The sequence below is a fragment of the Rhipicephalus microplus genome, chromosome 3, assembly GCF_043290135.1.
Source record: "Rhipicephalus microplus isolate Deutch F79 chromosome 3, USDA_Rmic, whole genome shotgun sequence".
Taxonomy (NCBI): domain Eukaryota; kingdom Metazoa; phylum Arthropoda; class Arachnida; order Ixodida; family Ixodidae; genus Rhipicephalus; species Rhipicephalus microplus.
In genome coordinates, this window is record NC_134702.1 from 249,037,295 (window position 1) to 249,057,484 (window position 20,190).

The following is a 20,190-nucleotide window of genomic DNA, read 5'->3' on the forward strand; positions in this document are numbered from 1 at the left end:
TGATAAAAGATAGCTTATACGACGTCGGTTGGCGTTGTACTGCTAAATTTCGGCACCGTTTTTCGTATGTGCATCTGCGCTGTCTCTTTGTGACCCCGACAACAAACGTTCATGATTGATGATTGATTGATTAATGATTAACATATCGTTGTCGTGGATGCCTATAGTAGCTCTAGTAGTGAACGGTCAGAGCGGAAACCATAAAAAGCGGTGTGACAACCAGAAGAGCGTGATTGAATTTACGCCAGGAGCAGAAAAAGCTCCATGGCTTCACATGAGTGCTTAGACTACACACACACACACAGGTACACTTGGGCTAAGGCCGCCTACTCGCGGCATGTTAGAGTGATTGAAACGCACTTCTCGATTAAAGGGAGACGCAACGCGTGTTGTTTACCTGGCGAGGATGTCGCTTGGCAAGCGAAAGCGGTGCACGCGGAGTTTATTCCAGGCAAAGCCAGCCCATTGCTCTATGCGTTGCAGAACTGTTTTCGATGGGGTTGGATGCTATGATCCACACCGACACTTTGAGTGAGGTCGCCACCAGCCATTGTGTTGAGGTGGTAACGAAATAGCACTTCTCCTAATGGAAATTGGAAACACACCAATAAGACGGATGCGTGAAACGGTGTGTTGAAGGAGCTAATCAGTGATTCCATGATCATGATGCATTATTACACATTTCTAGAGTACAGTGAGAGGGCGCGTTTTTAAAGTCTACAGAGTATGTGACCGAGGAGCAGTTGGTAGCAAACGTGCCCGGCACCCGGCAGCAGTTGTCGCCGGCCCAGAGGTCGTGGTTCTACTCCTGTTCACGGCACTTTTTGTTTGTCTTCTGAAAGTGTTTAGTTAAATGTAGTTTCCGTGACGGATGTACGTCATTGTCATCTTGGTGGTTCCCGGCATAACACAGTTTTGGGGTAAAGAAGGTTTGGTGCTATGAAACAAATCTGTTGACAGTGGTTTTATTTTGTAGCACCACTACTTTGGTACAACGTAAACCTATTAGTGGCTGTTGAAGGTCGAAAGTATTACAAGGGAAATAACTTCGACGACGAAGAGGCCGAGTTATAAAGTGAGCTCGGGAATAGGCGGATGCCTTGGGTGTACCCGCTCATCGAGGCCGCCCAACACCCGCACGTGGTACACGAAGAACTCATACACGTACATCATATCAGGCTTCGTGTAGTGAAAGGCCACAGCCGTGTCGCTGCAGCAATTCCAGCCCTGCGAACAATTGAAGCGCCGTGATTATCACTGAAGCATGCCAGCAGGGCAACTGGAAGCTTGCAAGCAACCAGTCATTCAGGTGTATATGACTGGTCATTCTCTAAAAGTGGCTAAACGAAGCCCTTACTTTCGCTAGTTGGTTCACGAATTTTGAAGTAAAAAACATTTTAGCGGAAAGCGACACACGCACAGGCAGAAACCACGAGATTGGCGCTCACTTTAAACTATGTTTACAGAAAAAACTTACGTACTTTCATACACAACACACAGCAGCAAGTGGCATCACCCTCGCAATAATCAAACCCGAAACCGAAAGTCAGCAAAAGATGTTATCTCAAATATTGCATCACAAATACGAGACACAATTATGGCGGTTGCACGCATGTTTAGCAGACTGCGAATCAGATTGTACTGGAGAAAAGAATAAAGAACAAAAGAAAGCAATAAAAATGCTTGCACATTTTGAAATCATAATGGTTCTGGTTGAACAGAAAGTAGAAAATAATCAATAATCTTTTTACTGTCTAAGCAGTTCGTCACTATAGATGACACGTGGAGACTTCTGAGCATAAGCAAACAGAAACAAAGAACAAAAACATTTCTTTCCCTCAAACGAGGTGTAACACGAAAATGAATACAATACCTGAACGATCTGTGGGTGCATAGAAAAACAAGAAAAGGACAGCAAGAAATTTCGATAACAAAACCTAAAGCTTCAGGAAGCGCCAGCAAAATAGGATTGTAAAACACGACCAAATTTGCTAGAATAGATATGCATAAAACCAACTGGCATAAAAAGCTAAGCAGAAAGAAATGGCTGGAGCAAAAAAAAAAGTCAGGCGCACCTCGGGACTTTGGTAACATTTTGCTTTTCTTTCTCTGCAACTACAAGGCTTTTTTAGCGTGATCGCGTGGACAAGTCGCGGCCTCCCGTGGTGATTCTGTAACTAGAGAGTGCGCCATGTTCAAATTAGCCAATAGCTGATATATTGCCTTCTACGAGTGATTTTTCAGCGTCTTCCGTCATCTGTTGAGAGAAGAGAAATCCATTTTTAGCTCACTTCAATCATTTAATGTGGATTCCAGACCACGTGCTACGTTACAATATTTGACTCACGTGTTGTCAAGAGCCTCTACCGCTGATCGTCAGTTATCCGACTGTGCTAAAGAAGTGTAGCAGGGCCCCTTTAAATGACAGCGCGTGCTGTATTAACCATTATTTAATGACAGCGGGTGCTCTTGCCCCTGAGATCGCTGGCAGGGCAGTTGGTACATACTGAACGGGAAACAGTGCGCTTATACGGGATAAGAAACAGACATACACAGCGCTGAATAACAACTAAATTCATTTTCATGAGACGTGAAAAGAGAAAGGGAAAAAACAAAATAAAAAAGACTGCAATGACATACGTGTGGTTCTTAAAATATGTGTGGTTTGGAGCGCGATTGGTCCCAAGAAACGACGAGGCTTCTTGTAGGTTTGAGAACAATAACACTTTATGAATACATGTAAAATGCACACTAACGCACAAATTAAAGTGTAGAGACCCAAAGAAAAATAGAAAAACTACTTAATAGCAGTCTCTAATGACTTTCAATAAGAAGTCAGTCCTCATCAACTTAGGCTCACCCGTCGTACAGTCAAACGCTTGGTGATGCGAGGACGCGTGCGACACTGAAAGCTTCGAAGAGGTGAGCGGCGTCTGTTAAAGGCTGCACAAGAACGGGCGTCTTGCCTAACAAAGCGTCGGAGGAGGAGGACGTCAGCGGCCACGTCAAGGCCAAAGCTTCTACCCGTCAATCGTGTCGAAGAGCTTTGTCACTCGGGCTGGTCACCCGACAGCGTCCAACAACCAGTACCTTCTGCTCTTCTTTTAGGAGCGAAGCTCCTTACGCCACGGGCTGTGCGTTCCGTGTTTGTAGTATGTAGTAGTAGCCATCTCTCATTTACTCCTTAAAATGCCTGCTGTATGGCGCTACTTCTAAATGGCAAATGTATGATGAAAAGATGTGAGATGGCGGTGCTTCAGTGTTCACTAGATGAACAAACGGACAAACAGACAGATGGACAGACAGACTGATAGACAGACAGCCAAACGGATGTACGGATGACTTCTTCAACGGAACGGAGTTGCTTCTTCAACGGAACACAAGCTCAAGGGATGACGACAGCGTAATAGGTTCGCAAACCAATGATACGGTAAACATGTGGTCCCGTGCAGCCGCGATGGCGCGCTACTCGCTAGCGACCTACTTCTGCGGCAGATTCTTCAAAAAGGCTCGGTACCAATCACCTCAGAGTGCCGTTCAGTTCATGCGCCAATTGTTTTTTGTAGCACGCACTGTTTTCGGTAGCACGTGCGGGTATACGCAAGGCGTTGTTGATGGACGGTCGTTCAGCTGACGCCACCACGTTTTGCACAGCGGCAAAAAAACAACAACAAGGTAGCAAACATTTCGCAGTTCCTATTTTTTAGGAGAGTGCTCTGGTGCGATATACATTTGGCGATCAAGAGTTCATCAAGTGAAGTGGCATGGGGAGTGCGTTCATGCGTCAAATCTTTTCCTATTTGAGTTCACGGGTTGACCATCCTCCCGCAACTACCTTCGATTTCACGATGGGCCACATATAGCCCATGGGCATCGTGAACCAGGTTGTTTAACTCTACACGTGCACCCCACCTTCGAGAAAACATATCTCTTTTTGCGAAAACGCAACTAAGGCTTCCTGAAGCTCTCGTCTCCCCCTCTCTACATACCAGCTTATGACTTTGCACTCTTCGAACGAACGTTGACATGCGCAGTCAGCAACATGCTCAGCTTAGGTGCTCCCCGTAAATTTCAGACGTACGTACGAGCGTATGCAGGACAGTGAGTTCACATAAACAACATCCTTGCTCGCCACAAACAACCTTTTGAGCTTTTTCAGAAGCGTTTGTTGGGGGGCTAGTAGGTAATGCATGCTTTAAAAGATATAACTCCGCAAAACACGAGACAACACAACATCGTCCTGTTCTCTTCGTTTCTTGTGTCTCCTCTTTAGCACAGTCACAATTTTTTTTCAAGTGTGCTTCTTGGGGCAAATTTTTCGAGCAGGCAGACTGCAATTCAGCCCTCGTCAAAGGCTGCTTAGCTTGTTGCGCCTCTAGCTAACGCCATGAATGTCACGGACGACTGCCGTTTTCTCTTCTATCGAAGCGGCGCACTTCGGTACTGCGTCAAAAGCTCCTAGGTTATGCTGCAATAGAGCGTATCCGGATAACTTACCAGGCGCAGATGACCTGTGAAGGGATGTGCTAAACAAACTCTTGAGGGCAGACGTAGCCACTCACCGCTTGACAAGCTTTGAACGTGCTGGTCTCAAGTGAGGTGCATATTTCGAGCGCTAATGATTTGCACTCAAATTTGTATTTGGATTTCTAGGGGTACTTCTTCTATGAGTATGATGTCCCCTCGTTTTCTGCAAAAACTCGAAGAATGTCGTCGGCACCATATTTATGTCTTTTAGCACTTTTTGAATAAGAAGATAGCGGTCGACAAACTTAGATACCTTTTGCAGTGTACTGCGTTTCAAAGACACGTGTAAATGTTCTTCTTGTAACTTTTTATCCTGTCTAGACACGGTACCTTACGTTCAGCACAAATTGAACTTTCCCGTGCTTTCTGTCACACCCAGCAACGTCCATACAACCTCTGAAGCAAACCAGTGAACTATGGCACCTTCATTGAGCGTTGTAGTAAGCCCCTTTTTAAAGAAAATAAATATAAGTCCTCGGCCGCATGCTAGGCTCAGCTCAAACAGGCCATCCCGAAAGTAAACTCTATATTTCATAAGTTTTCTCGCCAGTTCATTTGTGTGAATTCAAGTGTATACCATGGCGAATACTTCTTGAACGAAGTTTTCCTATACATTGTCATCATCCCAAATTTACATTTATCTGTTCTGAATGCATCGCAACTACAAATTAACTGAGGTGTACTTAAGCGGAAAGCTTAATAGGATACGCTTTGTAATTCCAAGTGATATTTTAGATAGACTTTCGCCTTAGGAACTTTAGTAGTAATCCGTTTACGCACGTCACTTGAAAGAAGAAAGACAGGGCAGCGGCGTAAGGAATTCACTCAACACATACATTTAGTTGATCTTCTGAACATACTGGAGTTTTGAAAGACGTGAACCTCTGGGATATCCTTTGAGATTGTATAGCGTAACCAGCTTGGCGCAGCAACAGCCCCAAAGGCCGAGAATGCGTAATTTGTTGTAAAATTTTGTTTTATTCACGTCAAACACCGCTATGCTTGGTGGTTCCAATTTGTGCATTTATAGGTGAGATGAGTGTACTAATGGCAGTGCTCTCCAAGTCAGGTTTCTCAGACCCCTGGAGTTCTATAGGCTTTATCTAGTAGCCATGAGAACCGCAAGTCTCGCGATTCTTTCAGCCTCATTGCTTTTGCGAGAGCCTTTCTCCGCGCCTCTGAGACCCCAAAAAAGCGCCAGTATGTGCAAGTTCGTAGTCAGCGCCATGTTTGTGTCTTCTCGTGTGCGTCTTGTTCCAGCGCTAATTCTTCTTTCAAAATCAGTATGTACCAACCAGCTCACTTGCAGACACTAATATTAATCAACACGTGCGAATGTACAGGCGCCGTGGACAACACAACATTATGAAAGGGGCAGCGCCAAAGGCAATAATGTGTCTGGTGCGTCCACAGCACAGCTATTTATATCTGAATTGAAATTCACAGCGCAAAAACAAAACGCGCTCAGCAAAGTAAGCCCAGCGAACAACTATCACTTAACAGCTCGTGGTTTTTCTGCTGCAGCCAACCATGGATCCTGCATATACACCTCCTGATTACGAGGTTTCGTTACAGCGGATGCTTCTCTGAAATGCTGTGATATGCCATTCACGAAATTTCTGGATGTTATCTTAACTAAACAACAGTTTTTGTAGGAAAGCCACAGTTCTGGAAACTCACACAAGCATAGGTAAAAGGCAAGTTATCGCACTGCACTTTGGAGACACGCAATGAAAACAAATCAGCAAAACACAACACTGTACAGAAGTTTGAGCTTAGCTTATTGTGCAACGGTATTTAGCGAGGTAACAATAATGTTCTGCTGCCGCGCTCAAAGTCGTCGGTGACATTCAGGTAAGTTGCCGACACAACAGTTGCTAAGAGGAGTGCTAATGCATTCACAAAACCATTAGACTTCTTGATCATATCCTAACACAGCGCACGGCTACGCGGACACAAGAGAAGAAAAGACAAACCACAGCAATGACTCGCAACTGTGTTTTGATTTGAAAAACGTGAACTAAAAAGAACACTTCAATCGTCACACCCATGTGACCACACTAAGGTAACGTAGTCGTGCGCTGTGTTAAGAAATGTTCAAATATTATCACCAACTGACCCTGCTTTCAGTCCGCCTGTCATGAGACAAGTTTGTACACAATTCCAGCATAAGATGTCATTTTGAAGGCAAACTTTTTCATATCTTGTATATGTATTTTTTGTGAAGGGAATAAAGTGCTAGGATTCAAACAGCATACAGAAACCGATATTGAGTATAAGCAATATCTTTACACCTATTCCGCAAGAAGCTTCTTTTTGCTTTGCGATGGCTTTTAAGCAGATGCTAACCTCGGCACTGAAGGTTGCAAACACGGACACCTGTGTGGATTACAAAAAATAAAGAAAAATGTATGAAATAAAGGCTCCGGAGGCCACGTTTTTGAGGGCCTGGATAAAGAAATACCAGTATTATAGAAACATGGATCCCACAAATAAGTAAATTGTGAATTTATATGAAGCAAAGACCACTGTAGCGCTGCAGAGTTTCTTGACTTGTCACACCCATTTCGCTCACCACCAATTTCTCCGCAATTGAAGTTTCAGCGTTGTTTATTTTGCTCGCCTACTTTTGGAGCCTGCATACATACCGGTCGCACGGGGTACTTAGCGTACCGCCAAATCCACCAGTGTAGAGGAAGCGTATCCTGCCAGAAATAGTGTTCAAGTCGCAGCGGGAAGAAACGGTCTCGACCGAGGGCATCGCGCGTGTCGCCAGGCGACACGCCGACCTTCATTAGGCAGCGGCCCAGCTCGGCGTCCTCGCTGCCCGCCCCGTCAGATCGACACTTGCCCTGCATCATGCCTTGCTCGACAAGGCGCAGTAGTGCCCCGCGGCTCAGCACGTAGCCGGAGCCACCACTCGTGTATCCATTGGGTATGTGCATGCGGAACGGATAGCCAAAGTAGAGCGCGCGAGTTGGGTCCTTGTCCAACAAGAAGTACCTGGAATGGCAAGTTTTCCCTTAAGCAGGAAGTTTTGTTCGTTTAGAGCGACATTGTCTGTAAATACCAAGGTTTGAACTTGCAAAAAAAAACCCACGAAAGGTTCTGCGCAGCCTTCTGGAGATCACGTGAAGAGACCCCACGCACTCTAGTGCACCAGTGATAACCAAATCCTATGTACTATCAATGCCACTGATCAAAAATGAATAAAGACGAGACAACGATTTCAGACTACAGTTCACAAAAAAGTCACAGCTTTGTCGCAAAGGCGAAGTATTGAACGCGATAGCAATTTATTGGAAGGTCACGCGCAGAATGGGGAGCAGGTCGAAACGTGCCCCACGTTTCTCACGCACCAATGATGCACGAAACGAACTCACAGGTACGCAGATGAACGCAAATAAGCGTCTCAGTTCGGTGTGTCTGAAAAGCGCGCCCTTTTCGTAAACGAAGGCTGTGCAACTTTGAAGTAACTTTTTTGCATCCCGTACTTACAACAGAATCGTTCTAGTCAAACCCGACGCCAGCCAAGACGTATGATTCTCTCCACTTGGAGATAAGGTCGCTCGAGGGATCGTCAAATTAACTCCACTTTCCTCCTCTCCACGGGTCAAAGTACGCGTGAGAGATGAGACCCGCCGCAGCCACCGCGCGCTCATAGAGCCATCTTGCCGATAATGCTGAAAACTGAATAGCCCCCCCCCCCCCCCTAAGATGCCCGCCAACAGCTGTAAGTGCTAGATATATATAGCTTGCCGTTTGAATGTAGAAGAAAGTATCTATCGGTGGCTGAGTAATTAATTAACGCCTAACATTAATGATGTGGAGGTTCTACGTTCGATTCCGCGCAATGGAGTCTTTTTTTTCTGAAATTTGTTTCTTTTTGCGTTTTCATATATATATATATATATATATATATATATATATATATATATAAGAAGCATGACATTGACGCCGACAGCAAAAGCAAACCGAGAGAGAGGGCCCATATAATTGCTATCGCAATAATATACTGGGCAGTGGGTTGAGGGAGCGCCCGCGAGTGATCATTCTCAAGTAGGTGGCACAGATAATGTACACACAGCGCCAGCGCCACGTGTACTGCATGAAGTCGCGGCAATGAGCTTCTTCGATTTGCGCTTCGGCTTAGAAGTTACTACGTTATATAAAGCCAACATTACGTGATCCATAAGTCCTAAGTGGGCTCGCATTGACGGCGCAATGTTCGCTTGAAATGCTGACCACATCCGCATTGGTATCTGCCGCACAACGAGTAATTTACTGGAACGCACGCGTATCAAACACACCATCATTTGAAGAAAAAAAAAACGAATGGTGGGCATGGTGTAAACCACCACCCACCATTATCGCGGATTGATGTAGTGGGTGAATGCTGGAAAAGCGTCCACCGTGCACATGGGGTATGTTGCAGTGCCAGCAACGCTTCAGCGCGAAATGGCATCAGCATCACCGTTAAGAGTTGCCACAAAAAATAAAAAGAATTGTATAAAAAATGACGTAAAAAGCACCCGTATAACACCAAAAGCCATCGTGTAGATTTGAACGTGCAACCTGTGGATTCTCAATCCAAGACACTAGGCACTGCGCCATGCCAATCTTTTTTTCTTTACTACAGCATGTAACATTCAAACAACAGAAAACGCACTATGACTAAGATTCTAGCTCAATGCCATGGCTTCAAAGCAGATGAGCCATTTGCCACACATGCTTAAAATGGTTTCATTTGACATAATTTATCCATAACATATAGCAACTCATCATTGCAGCAAAGTTTTGCAAAAACTTCTCGCAACTTACCCATATGTTTAATAAAATAAATAAGTACTGGCCGCGCGTCTATATCACATTGTCAGACTGCCATGTGGCCCAGCCAAATGCTGTGTAAGCCAAGGAGAAAGAACAAATTGTATTTTAGTAGGCCAGGTTCTATTGCTAAAATCAAATTCCATGTGAAGTGAGAGGTATATATTTCTTAGGTGTTCTCTGTAGAACATCACAAAACAAAAATGCGTCCCAACAATTGATAAAAACATGCTCTACCGACTCACACTTTCGGGACAAAAAGCAGTCGGATTCCCACGGTAAAAAAGTGCCTTTTTGTTCTAACCACGTTTTAACCGGCAGTGTATTCCTGTGCAGCTTGAAAAAGAATGTTTTACCTCCAGCTGGTACGATAATCTTTTCACCTCTTTACAAAACGCGCTCTTTGGCTTCCACTAGACATAGAACGATACAAAGGAACAGAAAAATTGTTTCAATCAAATCTCTCGACAAACGCTCCCGAGTGACATTAGATAAATACTTCTAACTAAATCTAGCACTAAGAAATCAAAAAGCTGCAACACCTTCTCGAAGAAAGCTACTGATACCATAACGTAATTCATCAATCGAGGTAAGAATAAAGTTCGGCATAGCCGATGCTAGCCTGACTTGAAGGAATGTCCGTAAAAAACAGATCTCGTTGATCTTGTAGAAATAGAAACGGGAAAAATTGATACAACCTGCCGTATAAATAAGTGTGGCAAGGCTAAGCCGCCTGTTTTAGTCTTCAGAAGAGGTTGTTTCGGCTTGTTCGTTGATGCTGGGATCGCCACATGAAAACAGCAAGAAACTTATGAATCTTCTGAATAGTGATCCTGGAACACGAGAGTACTTGCAGCAAATAAACCAGCCGCGATACTAAGAAGACGTTGCATGTTATCGCGCGAGCGAAGACGGGCAGATCACGGCCTACCCATTTCTCTGTTAGAACAGATAGCCCTTTGGTTTTGTAGGCCCACAGATCATTGTTGTTCTACTATTGGTCTAGCAGAACACCGAATTATGTGTTAGGCTTGCTTGATCATTTGATTCGTTCATACACCGCTGGGAACGTTTCCCTATTTCAATGCCACAGCCAAGCACATTTGTCTATGTTTACAATGCTAGTAGTAGCATCGCAATACCCTTGTACAATGCCCATGGAGGTGGGTATGCTCCTCTGATAGGTACAAAATATTGCAACATTATCAGCATTTGCCAATATCTTCACCTCACCCGCGCCTAAATGAAAAGCCTGTATGCTTTAATTTTTTGTAATAGCCACGCACAGAGGTTCTAGGTACAAAGCAAATAATAAAGGCGAAAGTGGGCATCTTAGCCTTAGATAGGAACGTACTTTAATAATTCTTGTTGATTCGCGGTTCACTAATATCACAGAGCCAACGCCAACATGTTCTAACAATTTAAACAAAATGCTATGACAAACTACATCAAAAGCTTTCGCTAGATCGATTTGAAACATTGCAAGTCTTCTGAAGTCAGCGTCTCAGCACTTCAATATGCTTCGTGTTGCATGAATGTTCGTAAAAATTGATCTTCCTTTTATTCCACAGGTTTTGTGTGGGCCTACCAGGGTACATATGAATGTTTGCAACCGCATTACCAGAACTTTAATTAGTATTTTGTAGTCCACAATCGTCAATGTTATCGGCCTATAGCCTGACACATACTTCTGTTTTACAGGATGTTTACTTTTCAGGATCAGAACAGTGTGTGCTTTCTTGAATGAAGGCAGTAGGCTACACCGGTTAAAAGATTCAGCGAAAACCTTTTGTTTAATAGTGGCTAACTCTGCCTTGAAAGCCTCGTAGAATATTGCCGTTATCTCGTCGGGTCCAGGAACTTTCCCGTTATGCAATTGGTCTATAACCATTTCTGTTTCTGCCGCAGTTATATCAACGGATATACCTTCTGTATCTTGGCGATCTAGCGTCGGCAAAAAGCTAGAAAAATCTTTTTCAAGAGTGGCTTCTTTAGGCATACGATTGGAAAATAATTTGCGATAATATTCTGTAACTGCATTCTTAATAGCTTCTGGTTTAGTCGTTCACTGACCATTATCAATTTTTGTGATGTCTTTATCACGCGCGTACATTTTTTCATATCAAGAAATCACTGATTAGGCATTTCATCAGCGAGTGAACTGTCTGCTCGCGCCCTTAAAACCGCACCTTTGAATTTAGTGACGTCAATGGCCTCAGTTTGTTTCAATTATCTCTAATAACTTCGTCGTAAAACCAGGGTTTTTTGTTTATGCCTTGCTGTATTCCACAAGTAACTTCTTCAAACTATTCTCTTCTACTCGTATCTTGTACCGTATCTTTGCAGCCTTTTTCGTGGTGCATATTTTCACAGCAGATATAAACGATTCCCAATTTTCCGACGAGTTACTGAATGCAAGGGTGCTAAGTTTGTGTAATTCTTTTTGATACAACTGAAATATTTAGCATCACTAAGTAGCATCTACCTTCCAAAGGTCCCATATTAGTGCACATTTAGGAGCTTCTTTTTGGCCTAAGGAAACTATAACAAGTGAGTGATCGCTGAATGAGACTTGTTCAACACCATAATCATCACAAACGTTTGCCAGCTCTAATACCACGTAAGCTCTGTCCAATCTTGCGTGGCCACATCCCTGAAAATTGATATAATTACGGTGCAATTCGTCTTTAGCAAAGAAAGCAACGCCCTGAAGATAATACTTGTCAATACTTTCTTCTAGGTAGTTAGGTAACTAGCAGTGTCATCTTTTTTACCTAACCAGCTAGATCGATCATCTGCACTGAACACACAGTTAAAATCATCAAGAAGAACGAGTAGCCAACTAGTTTCAAAATAAAGACAGAGTTCTTGGAAAAAAAAAGATAAGCGATCACGAGGATCTGTTGGAGTGTACACGCAAATTATTCTGAATTTCGCATCTTCATAGGTAAAATCACACAAAATAAACCTTCCGTACAAAGAGGTAAGCAGTGTTTCCTCAACAACTCCTAAACATTTGTTAATTCATATAGCACACCCTGCAGAAGTACCTATTGCATGGCTAACACGCACGTTATAACGCGTGTTGAAAAGAGCAACAAAATGTTCGGTTCCACTTTCGCTTCTATCTTTTGTCTTTTGGACTGCAAGTATGTCCAAGGTTTTTTCTTCAATGAGATGCCTAACCTGACACTGTTTACGCCTTGCAGACAATCCACGCACGTTAAGCGTGGCTACGCGAATCAGCGCAGTCAGATGCATCGATTTCAACACATGTAAACAGATTTACATGATTATCTCAACACCACCAGTGCGCGTCCAGGCTTAAGGCCAGAACGCTCACTTTCTGTTCCGTTCACCGTGCGCAGGTGACCAGGACGCCAATCGAGACTTTGGGGATGTATTGCCCTTTTGCCTACCGGCCTTGGGCGATGGACGCTCCCGGTGTTGCTGCTTGCAGTCGGATGCCCTCTCGCTTGCCAAGGTAGCGTCCGTTCTCTGACGCTTCGTCGGCGTGGCACTATCCTCCAACAGGTCACAGACACGGTGCTCACCCCATTCGTGTTGCTCCGCCGCGTTCTGCTCTTCAGTCGTCTTCTAGTCGGTGACATCAGGCTCTGTCGGCGATCTTACAGAGCACTCAGGTTGTCCGCTTGGTCCACGTTGTGGACAACCGTCTTCCGTCATTGGCGCTGCAGCCTCTGCCTCGTCAGCGTCCGTAATGTTCTCGTGGCTGTCGTCCACAGCAGGAGACGCATCGATAACGCTGGCGTACGTTATAGCACAGTCCTCCCTGATGTGTCCAAAAGAATGAAACCCTGTGCAGCGCGGCGTCTAACAATCACGTCTGATATGCCCACGCCTTCGGCACCTCAGGCAAACTGGTGCTCGTCTAGACTCAACGAAAAATACAGAACCGTTGTAAAACTTGAACAGATGTGGTAGTTCCTCCGCTGTCACGCCTTCTTTGAGGACCATCCCTACAACTCGCAAAGTCAATTCTGCGAACTCAAATCCAGGAACATGCCACTCGTCAAGACGCACGTCCTTCATTTCACCAAACTCACTGAGAGTCTTTCGAACAGCCTCTCCTGGGATGCGGAAAGGCACCCAGTGAAACTTCAGCGTAATTTCCTGCTTACAAGGATCAATGATTCCACAATATCCACTTTTCACACGTAATCCACTTTTGCCAACTGCAGTGTCACTTGCCTGTCGCGTGCGACACTTGACAAGCCAGACATGATTCATCTGGAACACACCTATACCACTGACAGCCTTAAGCATGCCCGCTTTTTCAAGGGGTTCTCGAAAATATATTTGATAGGGCCTCTTTCAAGGATCTCCGTGGAGAAAAAAAAATTGGCAGATCCCACGTTCAGTACGAATTGATAATATGCAAAGCACGAATGAGAAATATTGATATGTCACTTTAAAATCAGCACAACGTTACGAGATGGAGGTAAATGATGTCGTACATGAATTCAGTGTCATGATTATTATGTTTGAATTTTTCCTACACCTTTGTCATCTATTCACGTCACGTAATACCAAATTTTTTATATGTGGAGATAGCGAAATGGCCGCGAGCACGTTGTGAGCGGAGTATGTTGTCATGTTCTTACAAGACGCGCGTGTCAGGATTATCATGTTTGCACCAATCATATATTTTTACATCTCTTTACGTCACGTAACACCACATTTGGTATATGCGGAGCTAGAAAAACGAACGCGAGCCTCTGATGAAGGGCCCAATATACTTCAATGTACCGTTGACGCGCGCGCACACTGGGCACAGTGACACTACGTTAGCAAAATGCGTTACCCAGAAAACACTACGTCCCCCTCTTTCAGTGACGGAGAAACGCCGGACGCACTGAAACGAGCATGCGTCAAAACAACGCAGCGTGGCGCGCGCCTGCGAGTATATGGCAGGACCGGGACCTGGCGTGGCAACGCCGGCGTCACGCGACGAAATGAACGCCAGCGAGCACGCGCACCGCGTCACGTCGAAATGTAATGGCGCCTTGACTATGGCATGTGGTCATGTTGTATCATGACACGCATCTCATGACTAGCATGCTTTCACCAGTATGTACGTAATACCAATTTTGGCATATGCGAATCTAGCGAAACGGCCGCGAGCGCATCACGAGCGTAGCTTGTAGTCATGTTGTTACATGACACGCCTCTCATGTTTATGGGGAGACGCGGGCGCTTCGCGAAGTGATCGGACGCGACGCTCATCGGCTCCGTCGATTTTCGGCTGAAACCGTGCTTTTTTCAATGTGGCTGCTCTAAAACTTGTGTGACTGCATCTGCCAAATCAGCAAGATCCTGGAGACACCGATCTTACCCAGGTACGCCCAATGTTTGGCCACTTCGAGCAACTTTGCATCACAACGTAGCGAACGAGCTAAGCCTCACGGCTGCGGCTCCGCCGCTGCTGGATGCGGAGACGCCGCTCGGTCAACTCCTCAACATGGCGCTGCCTGAACAACGTGGCTACGACCCTACGACTCTCTCGTGGTCGTATATCCCGACAAATCCATCAGACGACGGCCCATCCACCGTTTCGGCGGAGCGAGCTGACCTTTTTCAACTCGTCGAGGGTCGGCGTCGCCGCCGAAGAAACGTGGAAGGAGCGTCTGCACTGAAAACTCCTCTCAACAATTCAGCCACTGGAGACGCTCGCGCTCCATCTCCTAAAGCTCCACAAAAGACTTCACCAGTCTCCAAGTGAACGCCGAAAGCAACGGTCAGGATGAATCCTGGCGACTACGTGATCGTGCTCAAGCCACGCATCACAGTAGCCCTCAAGGCAGCGTTTCAACAAGGTGAGCTCGGCGCTGCCATTTCCCAACTCATCATGCACTGGGGCACCAGGCGGATATCTGTCCCAACCCGGTCACCGAAAGATGCAGCCTTTGTGGCCAAAACGTGGGCGCTGGTCCTGAGGGGATGGCCCCCCACGAATGCAACCCAACGTGCATAGTTTGCGGGGGTCCGCACCTCACCAGCTCCCGCGAATGCACTGAAAAATTCATCAGGCTTCAGCAACCAGGGTCCAGGACATCGGGGACCCCAACAAAACCAAAGCGCCGGTCAACTGGCAAAGCGCCAATTCCTGGCAAAGCAGCAACGGCAACGCTACCACCTGGCGCGGCGGAATCTCCAGCTTTCGGCGCTCCATCTAGCAACGCTGCACGCAACCAACCCAAGGTAGGCACTTGGGTGGAGGTCGCCTCCTCTCTCTCCTCTCCACATTCTACTGCCACAAGCACTACCGAAACACAAAAACTCAGGCATGAGCTCGCACTTTTGCGATCTCAGAATGAAAAACTAGCCAGCGAACTTGACTCGCTCAGAACCAATCTCACTACTAAGCCCTCGTTGAGCGACGAAGAGGAAAATATAACAGACAGGGAGATTCCTACTACTGTAGAGAGTCGCGTCGCGGCCCTGGAGACCCAGGTGAATGCAATAGAAACACAATTGGCCGACCTCCCCAAAATTATCCACGACACCATCGCGCGTCATATGGAGACTGTCATCGCACAGGTGACGCAAACAGTAACTCACATTATCCAAAAGTGAATACAAGACAATCCACGCGTCCTCAAGCGCGTAGGGCCAATTAGGGACGTTAATCGCCCCTCAAAATTTAACAGAGTGACTCCAGATGAGTCGGACTTTTCTGAAGACTCCAGTACGTCAGCACAGGGTGCTAGTGAACTCAGTAATTTTAACAACACAACCCCACCCTCTATCTCCGAACATGGCCTCCAAACCTAGGTCGCGAGCCAGAGCAACTCAGCCGTTGTTACTAACACAGTGGAACTGCGGAGGTCTCAAGAACCACAAGAAGCGGGCTCATTTCCGCCTCTATCTTGAGACCTTTGAGTTTCTCGTTGCCGTGGTTGCCCTTCAGGAATCCAGCACGGACGTCAAACTCACAAATTACACTTCATTTCAACACAAACCGGAGACATGTATACTTGTTCACAAGCAATATACCGCCCAGGAGGTCACACTCCCCACAACACCGCCTTTCCCATACACGATGGTGACGGTGCTGCCTATAAGGCGATATGACCCACCTCTTCATATTTTAAACATTTACTGTCCCCCAAAGCTTAAGAACGTCACGGTCAGCGCAACTTTCACACAAGCTATGCAGGTGGCAGGACGGGACCCCCTCCTGATCGTCGGCGACTTCAATGCCCCAAGCAGGTTATGGGGTTACCCACGAGAGGACACGCGTGGAAGGAAGCTTGCGGAACTTCTTTCTACACTTGGACTCACCCTCCACACTGATCCCGCCAGCCCAACACGTGTAGGCAACTCTGTTCAACGAGATACTTGCCCGGACCTCACAATTACACGCAACATACGCCATGCCGACTGGCTGAACACACAGGACACTCTCGGTAGTGATCATTGTGTATTAAACACAACCGTGTACATGCGTCCCTTAAAACGCCCACTTACACAAGCTCGTATCCCAGACTGGACAACTTTCCGCACCACTCTACCTATTGTAGACCCTCTCCAGTCGGGATACAACACCTGGTCTAAATCACTGACGTCTACACTGAAACAACACGAACAGCTGATACAGCTCACGGAAACTCAAACGGACGTAGACAACCACCTCCTCCATCTTTGGCAGGGCCGCCGCAGCCTCACCAAACGATGGAAAAAACAGGAACATAACAGACGCCTCAAGAAACGCATCCCAGAACTCACGGAGCAAGCTGCGGAATACGCTGCTCAGCTAGCCGACACTAACTGGGTGGACAGGTGCAACACGGCTGCACGCCAGATGTCTCGTCGCAACACGTGGCGCCTGTTTCGCGCTCTCATCGATCCAACACATACACGCACGGAAACTCAACATCACTTACATAAGGTCATGCACAACTACAGGAACGACAACACAGCTGCCAAACACGCTCAGGGACCGATACCTGTGCACCACCAAGGACCCCCGGACGACCGCATACTCCTACGCAGGCAAAAAGAACACGCAGTTGGACACCCTGTTCCAGCTCCACGACCTCCAGGCGGCCTTACGCAAGATGAAGCGTGGCACTGCACCAGGGCGTGACCAGGTTACGGTCAAACTGTTGGCCAATCTTCCCGACGCAGCCTACGCCACGCTCCTAAAATACATCGATAGCATTTGGGACGGAGAAACTCCTCTCCCTCTTGAATGGAAATCAGCTCTCATGACCTTCATCCCGAAGGCATGTAAACCTATTGAGGTGGAGAACCTTCGCCCCATCTCCCTCACGTCTTGTGTCGGCAAGCTGATGGAAACTATGGTGCGCGACAGACTCTCCGAGTTTCTAGAAACACAGCAGACTTTTGCGGACACCATGTTTGGATTCCGCCCTCAGAATTCAGCCCAGGATATACCTCTACAGCTCTACCATGACATATTAGATCCTGTTGAATGCCCCCACAATGACAAGGTAGTCCTGGCCTTGGATCTTAAAGGGGCATTCGACAACGTGAAGCATGAGGTAATCTTTGACCACATCAGTCAGGCCAACTGTGGCTATAAAACATTCAATTATGTTAGACAGTTTCTTACAGACCGACAAGCCTACATACGCATACAAGATGAGGAACATGGGCCTTACGTCATCGGCTCGAGGGGAACTCCTCAAGGCGCGGTCCTCTCTCCCCTCCTATTTAATATAGCCATGCTTCATCTTCCCCCCAAATTGGCTTCTTTACCAGGGATACATCACGCTCTTTACGCGGATGATATCACGATTTGGGCCACGCAAGGTAACCTGGGTCACATGGAGTCATGCCTGCAAGCAGCAGCGACTGTAGTCGACGACTACGCAACCTACTGCGGACTCCAGTGTGCCCCGGCTAAATCAGAATTTGTGCACGTACGTCCCTCCCCTCAGGACACAACTCAGCTCCATATCAGTCTTCCTCGGGACCGATCCGTGAGGCCAAGGAGATCCGCGTCCTTGGCCTCTTCATACACCACCAACGCAAGGCTGACACCACAATAGCCAAACTTCGCACGGTGGGAGACCAGGTGGGCCGTATAGTCCGCCGGGTCTCCAACAAGTGGGGCGGATTACGAAGCAGGGATGCAATGCGGCTTGCCCATGCTTTCGTAACGAGTAGAATACTCTACTTGACTCCCTACTTGCACCTACGCAAACACGAGGATGATCAACTCGAGGTCATCCACCGTAAAGTTATCAAGCGGGCTCTCGACCTCCCTATCACCACGTCCAACCAGAGACTTCTGGTCCTAGGCGTGCTGAATACCTACCGGGAACTTCGAGAAGCCCACCTCGTTAACCAATACACGCGCCTTGCACAGACCCATTCCGGTCGCCGCTTCTTGGACCAAATACACATCAAACACGATTACTATATTGAGGAAAGGGTGAAAGTGCCAGAACCTTGGAGACGCGCCCTCCGGGTCCGACCCCTTCCCCGCAACATGTCCAAAGAAAACCACAGTGGTCGCCGCCAGGCGCGCGCGCAAGCGTTGCAGCGACAGTTTGGTCAAGAGGAACATGTGTGCTACGTGGACGTTGCCGGCCCGCACCATGGGGGGTGGTATACTGCCGCAGTCATACACAACGCAAACACCGTAAACGGGCTCACTTTCAAAGCCTACAGCGCAACACACGCGGAGGAGATTGCCATCGCTCTGGCTCTCACCTATCCCTCTTCTAAACATATCATCACCGACTCACGAGGGGCCTGTCGGAACTATCAGCTAGGGTGGGCTTCACCGCTTGCTCAGCGCATACTGGAACCTAGCTGCCGATACGTTAATCCAAATCCGCGAAATCTGGTTTGGGCACCCGGTCACCAAGGACTCGGGGGTAACGAACAGGCCGATCAGGCCGTCCGCGCACTCTCTTCCCGGGCTATCTCCCTGTCTTTGGAAGCCTACTCGCAATCAGACCATTCGGCTCTTTCATTCAAAGATATTACCAATTACTACAAAGAGGAGAACCGGCGCTATCCAGACCCTTGTAAGGGACTGCATCGTGCTGACGAGCGCCTCCTTTTAAAATTGTTTACCAATACTGTACTGTGCCCGGCAGTGCTAAAACATTTCAATTCATCCTTTGATGGCACGTGCCAGTTCTGTGGTGAGGTGGCTGACACCTTTCACATCGTCTGGGCGTGCCAGTCTAATCCATCTATCCCCCCCAACCCCAATCCCACGAGAGAGGACTGGGAGGCGCCCTTGCTCGGCTGTCAAGACCTGAAGGCCCAACAGGCTCTGGTTCAACGGGCGCGGGTGGCGTTGCTTGCCAATGTAGCCCCGGAATAGGGGTTCCACCTAGTGCTGTGAGGGTAGGAGGCCAATAAGGCCCCAACCCAATCACCTCTCTGTAACCATTTAATGGTTATTAAATGTTTTCACCACCACCACCCTCATGTTTAGAAAGTTTGCACCAGTCACATACCCTTGTCAACCATTCACGTACTGTAATACCAAATTTGGTATATGTGACGCTAGCAAAACGGCCGCGAGTGCATCATGAGCGTGGCATGTGGTCAAGCTGTTACATGACACGCATAACATGATATTCATGTTAGGGTCTGACACTTGAGTTCGCCATGCAGTCATGACAAACCACACCAGTTTTGCAACATGCCATGTGAACGAAACCCCCACAAGAGCTGCAGGACTATGAAATGTAAATTGCCCCGCCGTGGTGGTCTAGTGGCTAAGGTACTCTGCTGCTAACCCGCAGTTCACGGGATTGAATCCCGGCTGCGACGGCTGCATTCCCGATCGAGACAGAATTCTTGTAGGCCCGTGTGCTCAGATTT

General features: G+C 47.0%; 1 protein-coding gene across 1 annotated transcript in view; it reads right to left on the minus strand.

Annotated features, from left to right (window-relative positions):
* Nucleotides 1-971: 971 nt before the first annotated feature.
* The window catches only part of LOC119160982 (glycoprotein-N-acetylgalactosamine 3-beta-galactosyltransferase 1), a 42,986-nt gene continuing 23,767 nt past the window's right edge, over nt 972-20,190 (minus strand). The window contains exons 3-4 of the mRNA XM_037413318.2: nt 7,176-7,530; nt 972-1,227 (exon numbers count right to left, since the gene is read on the minus strand). Coding sequence (XP_037269215.2) covers nt 1,069-1,227; nt 7,176-7,530 — 514 coding nt within the window. The 3' untranslated portion in view covers nt 972-1,068. The remainder of the gene's footprint in view (nt 1,228-7,175; nt 7,531-20,190) is intronic.